This window comes from Brugia malayi, assembly GCF_000002995.4.
Source record: "Brugia malayi strain FR3 genome assembly, contig: Bm_v4_Chr3_scaffold_001, whole genome shotgun sequence".
In the NCBI taxonomy this organism is placed as follows: Eukaryota; Metazoa; Nematoda; class Chromadorea; order Rhabditida; family Onchocercidae; genus Brugia; species Brugia malayi.
The window spans coordinates 9,797,506-9,805,201 of NW_025062477.1; the positions used below are offsets into that span (position 1 = coordinate 9,797,506).

At 33.2% G+C, this 7,696-nt stretch overlaps 1 protein-coding gene across 1 annotated transcript; it reads left to right on the plus strand.

The window, feature by feature from the left end:
• Positions 1–641: 641 nt before the first annotated feature.
• Bm6251 (Uncharacterized protein) lies at positions 642–6,226 on the plus strand (the record flags this gene model as incomplete). Its single annotated transcript, XM_043080686.1, has 17 exons — positions 642–669; positions 1,215–1,339; positions 1,511–1,576; positions 1,752–1,924; positions 2,189–2,329; positions 2,638–2,815; positions 2,942–3,117; positions 3,218–3,332; positions 3,489–3,635; positions 3,833–3,970; positions 4,286–4,439; positions 4,577–4,772; positions 4,840–4,965; positions 5,122–5,337; positions 5,426–5,558; positions 5,650–5,805; positions 6,008–6,226. 17 exons carry the CDS (start codon positions 642–644, stop codon positions 6,224–6,226), a joined length of 2,487 nt encoding a protein of 828 aa, XP_042936620.1.
• Between the last annotated feature and the right edge of the window lie 1,470 nt (positions 6,227–7,696).

Sequence of the window (7,696 nt, forward strand, 5' to 3'; positions counted from 1 at the left end):
CAGCACTAAAAATTAACAATTGGATGTGGTTTAACTCCGAGTTGCGATAAACTGATTATTCATCTGAGAGATTTTAAGATGATAGTGTTTGGGGAGGTCCGATTTTGCGGTGTTTAGGAACGTTCCGCTATTTAGAGTTATGTGAGAAGAGAAGGTTAATGTAAAAATGAAACTGCTGCAGTTCACAACATCATTGCCCGATCTGTGGCACTGATTGAAATATCTGGTTATCACTAAGGCAGCACTGTTACCATTTTTCGTTCTAATATTATTGCCCATCAAGATAACCGTATTTACACCATTCCAGAACATTCCTTTGTCAGGAATTGGAATTTCACAAGTGAATCCAGAAATGAGACGTAATATCCGGTATCAGTCTTTCTACAGTTCTCCGATTCTAATCAATTATATCCTGCCTTGCATATCCGTGTCTAATTTCCTTGATCACCAGTAATATTTATTAGTGTTCGGAATTTATGTGAATTAAATTTGTTGGAACAGTTTCTTGAAAGTTATTTCAGGAAATGATACGTAATTCGTTCTTTGGTAAAAATTTGTAGAGCAAGATGATATTACTAGGTACGACGAGCAGCCTTTATTTGGTACAAGGAAGTTGTGTCCTGAAATGCTGCAAATCAACAATGAAACTGTCAGCTTCCTCAGTAGAAGGTATTACTATCTAATTCATTCTTTTTCCACCAAAAAAAAAAAAAAAAATATCACTTGGATCATTTACTTACTCAGTTGTCGCGGATCACAGTCTGACTATATTCAAAAGGATGTGGTACTGTAGTACACTTTACACTTCACACTTTTTTATAAACTTATTCTTGTCATCTTGTTTTTCATTATTCTTAGTTAAGATTTTCTGAGCTTTAATATTGTTCGTTTATTTCGTGTCTCGAAATTTACATTTACTTCCAAATTCAGTTGTTGGTGCAACGAACAGTGTCAGTTTTGTTACTTAAAATCATATTCCACTTACTTTGCTAGTTAAAGTGGGACTATTTATTTCACCGAAAAGAATCACGGTTTCATCTTCATAATAACTCTTAGTTTCTCTTATCCAATCTACCAAGGCGATTCACAAGCTTCAAATATTCTTTCCACTTCTTTGAAGATGGAAGTTCTTTATGATTTAAAAATTTTCAACTCATTGTGTGTTAAACCAGTGGATACATAACTATAAATCACATGATTTTTGATTTTTGCAGAATCTGTTGATGCTATTGAATTAGGCGAGTTCGTTGCTTTTATCGGAAAAATTCTGGTGGGAAACGAGTGTTATCTGCTGGTTGTTGTTGAATGCACCCCGGTAGCTACATATCCTTGTACGAATGTAAGTTTATGATGTAGCCTTTTTTTCTGTTTCAAGTCTGGCCTGTTATTTATTTCCTGATTCGTTCTCTTTATTTTTTTATTCTTGAAAATCAAGGATGTTAAATCTTTTAAGTCTTTGTTATTACTTGACTTTAAGTTAAGCTTGATATGAGTACTAATGATGTTTCAGGATACAATCAATCATATTGATAGGGTGGTTGCGATACCAGTGGAAAAAGATGGCCTGCCTTGTAAGGTGAAATATTTCTAGCCTCTTATAGCTAATTAGTGATCTCGCTGAACTTTTCACTAATTATTGTCCAGGATCTAAACATTAGTAAGGACTAATGCACAAGTTAGAATTTTCAAGTTTGCAGAAATATTTTTGAGTAGTTCCAAAATGGTTGGAATTAATCGATGATTCATTGCAGCCAGTCATATCTCCGTCAAAATTGGAAAAGATTAAAATTTCACGGAAAAAGGTAATGCATTTTATTACGGGGAAAGGGAATTCGATTCGATTGATCGACGAAATTCTGCAGCTTTTTAATGGTGGTGATTTCTATATTTGTTTCAAAAGAGATATCACATTAAATACCCAAAGGCAAGCAACTGTTCTTTTCAAATTTAACTCGTTTTAGTATTTCTGATGGATTAAGTTCATTGTTTCTGATATAGGTAACGGCATTATATATTTTACTAATTTGTTGTAAATTATCAATGAAGTATTTGTTAAAAAAATGTTAAAAAAAGATTACCTAATTCATGTTAGGATTTCTGAAAACAGCTATATCGAACTGCATTAAGTAGATAATGTCAGTTATAGTAACTTTTCCACAAGACATACGAATAAGTGGTTCAGTTATAGTAACTTTTCCACAAGACATACGAATAAGTGGTTCTTTTGGAATTATGCATTACTTTCTGATCTCTTTAACGATGAGGGCTTTCCTCATCCAGGAACTGAAGAATGGATCATTCCAGTATGTCAAGGCTTTGTCGCTGAAAGGTTGATTTTTAATTTTTGGTGCTTGGAAAAACTAGACGCAAATTTTGTAAAGAATTAAAAAGCTTTGTTTTGTAATCCGTAATAAGATAGATGTTGTTTCTGAACTGTGTTTTTAAACTTGATAGAAATGATAAAGGACTTTTCATTAATTTATGAATATTTTAATAGAATATAATGTTGACGAGGAAACCTTGTACTCTCTTATTTGTAAGTTTAACTTTAGGTGGTGATGGTTTTTCAACTTTGTTTTCCTTTTTTTTTGTAGTAACTTGGTTTTATACATTTAAATCATGCAGATTTTTTACTAGAGAGGTATCAGTTGAGGCTGAAACCAAGTTGGTAATAACACTGATATCAAGGCGATCTATAAATTGTGCTGGTGTACGGTATCTGAAACGGGGTGTCGATGGAGATGGTGATGTTGCTAATTTCGTGGAAACCGAAGTAGTGCTAACAATTTTTGGCCATTGTCTCTCTTATGTCCAAGTCAGTATTTTGTTTCAAACACATACGTTTAGAAATGTCAAATTTAATAAAAAATGCTTTGCCTGATAAAAACGGCGGTGATGATATGAAGATATTTAGTTTCGCTTTAAAATTAAATATGTTCAGATACGAGGATCTGTTCCAGTTTTTTGGACTCAACAAGGATATCGTTATCGTCCACCACTAGTGATAAGTAAAACGTTCGCTGATTCTTACCCAGCTTTCAATAAGCATGTTACGAAAATGATAGAAACTTATGGCGCACCTTTAACTATTGTTAATTTAGTGGAGCAAAGAGGAAGGCACGTTCTCGTAATACTCAACTTCATATTGTTTTGCTATTAAAAAAATCTAGTGGACATCTGTATTGTTAATTTAAAAAAATACCTAGTGACTTTATAGAGAAATGCAGCTTTCGGTGAGCTTTCTGCAGCATATCCTTCACATGAATTCGCCAAACGTTGCTTATTTTACATACGATTTTCATTTTCGTTGTCGAGGACTTCGCTTTCATAAGGTGATTGACGTTTTGTTGCTCCTTCATCCTTTTTGAGTGCAATATTTGACCAAAAAAAAAGCTAAGTTCATAAATGATTTCCACCTGATTTAATTTTAAATATATAAGTAAATTTCAATCTTTTATAGTAAATGAAATTCAATGCATTCTCTTCAGGTTGCGGATTTGATCTCAGCACTGACTGAGCAAATTTCTGCTATAGGTTTTTGTTGGGTTGATAAATGTGGTGAAATAGTACGCCAGCAGCAAGGTGTTATCCGAACAAATTGCGTAGATTGTCTGGATAGGACCAATGTCGTACAGGTAGAGTACTCTTAATTTCATTCACTGATGATGCTTGGGAATAAAAGTTCAACAGTTTCTAACGGAATGAGTATGGCACTAATATAATATGGAAATCGAATTAGCAGAGCACATTCCACATAGTTCTTTTTTTCTTTTTCTAGTCTGCCCTCTGACAATAGCTTCTTAATCTGTTAATTAAAAAATTATAAATTCAGTGTGCAGTATCGCAAGCGCTATGCCTAGTCCAGGCACAGAAACTCGGCATTGTTGGCCCTCAAACGAATGCTCCGCTTGAACTTATTCAAGCGTTACAAACGATGTGGGCTGATAATGGTGACGCTATTTCAAGGCAGGTATAGTTTTTTCTTTTATTTTTCAAAATTTCCTGGTAATTAAATTATTTGACTACATTACCAGTTAATTATTTGTTGCTCTTACTATTTTTAATTATTTATTAACTTTTTATTTAGTATTCGCATATTTGAAGCACTAAATCAAATGCAGAATGACCAAATATAAACTGAAAGTAAAGTGGTCAATGATAAACTGAATCAAATATGAAAATTTGGATTTATTGTCCATTTATTTTATACTTTAATTTTTTGCATTTTTAATATAATCTTTTTTTAATATATGAAAAATCTGTACTTTTAATATATATATTGAAGTATGCTGGTACCGATGCCTTGAAAGGAGATATAACTCGAAACGGTCAAAGGAATTTGGTGGGTATGGTTAAGGACGGATATAATTCAGCTTCACGGTACTATTTGTCTCACATGAGGGATGCACAGCGGCAACTTGCAGTTGATACTCTCCTGGGTAATTTTAATCACTGTTTTACTTAATTCCTACGGAAATGCCTTCACAAATAAAAAAAGCATATAATTCTTATAATATTGATGATTTAATTTCCAAATATTTTTGATTGTTGGTTTCCAAATATTTTTGATTTTAAGGGATGTCTTTGGATGCAGGCGAAACACAAGGTGAACAGTTTGAGGGTGAAGATGAAGAAGTTGAAAGTATAGGTCGACTGGTCCGCGAAGCAATTCTTTTTATCCTTCCTGAGAAAGAGATACTCGTTGGTGGATGGGCCTTAGTTGAAGGATCAAATAGTACTGATCAAATTGATAGCGTATTGGTATTGACAAAGTTTGTCTTTGAAACTTTAATCCGTTTTTTTCTCAAAACACGATTGGTTTATTTGGTCGTTTTCCAGAACGGCTGTTATAATTGCTTCATATGACGATGATACGAAACTCTCGGATGTGAAGCATATCGATTTCGATGAAATTAGCGGTTTAGAGTATGGTCACCTGGGCAAGTCATCACGAACTCATCTAAGGTTCATTAAGCAAAATAGTTTTCTTTAGCCAATATGAAAGGTGGTTGATAAACTAGTAAGAAAAATGATTTAAAGGTATCATCATTATTGTATATTTTTTATGAAAAACTAATACAGCTTATATTGTTTTCGAATAAATTACTTGTAATTTTGCAGATTATGTTCAAAATCAGGTGAATTATTCACCTGGCGAGCAGCAAAAACTCGTTTGTTTAACAATGTTGCAATTCAACTCAGGGCAGAAGACGAAGCGGATGAGTATATTCAGGCAATTGGCGAACAGATAAAGGTGACTATGTCATTGGCTGGATATATTATCAGCTTTTCTTATGTTCCAGTATTGAGCAAGCCTGAAACAACCGATAAAAACAAGTATGATTTTTTCTTTCAACTTTTCATCTTTTGATATTTCTTAAAATCTTACTGTTCTTTATGAATGTTATACTTTTTCTCTACTTAGAAGAAGAATGATGAATATGGTGGCATCGGTTTTCCGATCGCGAAGTGATTGCTCTATGAGATCACAGTTTGAACACACTACTTTCTCGAGGTTGGGTGATCTCACTGATGATGTGATAACTTCCCGTGTGGAGGTATCTTATATTTGCATGGGATCAACACTTTTCTTGTTATTTTTAGGACTTTTTAATTTTTTCAACTGGTATTGTACTACCTCCATTTTAGAAAGGTATACGCGTTGTAGACGATATGATTTCAATCATGAGTACCTCACCTGGCGAGTCTACTACAGTTTCTGTAGAGTCTGGGAATTCCAAATCGAATGGGAAAAGAGAGGACCGATTACAAGAAAAACAGAACAATAACAAAAACTTGCTTAAAGTTTATATTAATTGCTTCTAATTATTCAATATTTTTTCCTTGGCTATATTAAAAATAAAAGGATTGGATAACTATATTGCTTAATAATTTACAGTCAACGAATTTTTACTCAATCCTGATCCTGTATGTGTACTAGAAACAGTGCTAAGAATAAAAATTAAGCTCGACAATATTAGAGATAGATCAAAGATGATAATTTCAGATATCACACATATGTTCTTCGAAGTCTGATGATCATTTAACCGGCAAAACGGATGATTTCATTTCGCTGCTCCAAAAATTTAAATTGGCTACTTCAAGGAGTAGTTATGCTGTGACTGCGAATGTTTCTAACTTTCAGGCAGTAGATTTTTCGAATAATGTTTTTTCAAAGTATAGGCAACAAATTCTCGACTCAAAATCACGTATAATATTGTTATAAATGCTGTGCTTATCTCATAAGCAATGTTATACTTGTCTTATTCCATTTCTCTTTGTAATTTATTTTTTGTGTTGAAAGTACGAAGTTACGAAGATGATATGAATATTAATGAAGAAAAAAAGGTTTGCCCGTTTTTTCAAATTTGAGAATTTTCAGGAATATCAAACTCGACAACATTATTCTAAGGCTTGTTAAAGTAACCTTTTTCTATTCCTTTATCGTTTTGTTTCAATTGAACATGACTTTTTCGCACCATGCAATCTATCCACTAGTTAGGCTTTCAGTAATTAATTCAATTAGGCCTACAAATAACGCGATTAACATGCAATGCTTCCTGCTGACCTAGAATTTGTAGGATGTATTTATTTAAACTAATTAGGGTTCTATATGCATTTATTGGGAGAAAGTAACTTTCTTGACTGCAGTGTTTAATTTACAGTTGAGCCAGTTCGACTGAAATAATAGAATTAAATTATCAGATTTCACCTTGAAATTTAATTTTCATTTTTATTATTTCGAATTTTGGGCTCTTCGTTTTACAAGTTTATTTTTGGATTTTAACAAACTTTGTTTTAGAATTTACTGGTGCCGAAGCTGTTTGTTTTTAGTTTTCATATTAAAAACAGTTGAAGAGTTATAGTATTACTCCCCATACAGATTTTGTGGCTTAATTTGTAGCAGTGGAAAAGAAGAGACGGTTGAGACTTCCGCTTTTTAGCTCATACTTTAAAATGGATCTTATGTGTCTCTTCCAGACGGCTCTTCCAAGAAAATCTTTTCCATTTCTTTCCTTTTACTTTCCATAGGGTTGTCGTTTACACGGTAATTAAGAGGAAAATCTGTTGTCATCAGACTCCGTCTCTAGCGCTCTTCTTTTGTGATCTTGCTTGTGTAATAAAATGTACGATTGAAATAGGAATGAGTGCATCAATGGATCGCTATGTGGCAGTTTGCAGTTTCGGTGTAGTCATTGCACTCCTCAACAGTCATCCATCTATTCATCTGAATCATCATGCATTGTACTTTCTATAGTGACTCACTGATTCGGCATTGGATAAGTATCGCTGAAGTAGAAATTCATCGAAATTAAGCATGTAACTGTCGAATGGTTCAGATGTGGTTCTTCTTGCATATGCTTATTTGCAGCTGAAGGTACCTGGCAGTGGGGAGTTCATTCCTATCCATTCCATTATGAGCGTATTGCATTCATTTCTGCAACTATTTCTGATTTCTTCACAGTTAATTTTATCCAAAAAAAAATTATATTAGTGTTTCTTAATCATATGAATGTTCATCTATTCGATCACTAAAGATACCGAATCTTCATTTTATGATGCTCCAAATATTGATGACATATATGCTAATCACGTTTCTATTCGAGTTGACTACTATCTAACCAGTTTAATAAATATTATCAACATTGATGTACTTTGTTCAAGCGACCAATTGATATATTTATCGATTAATATC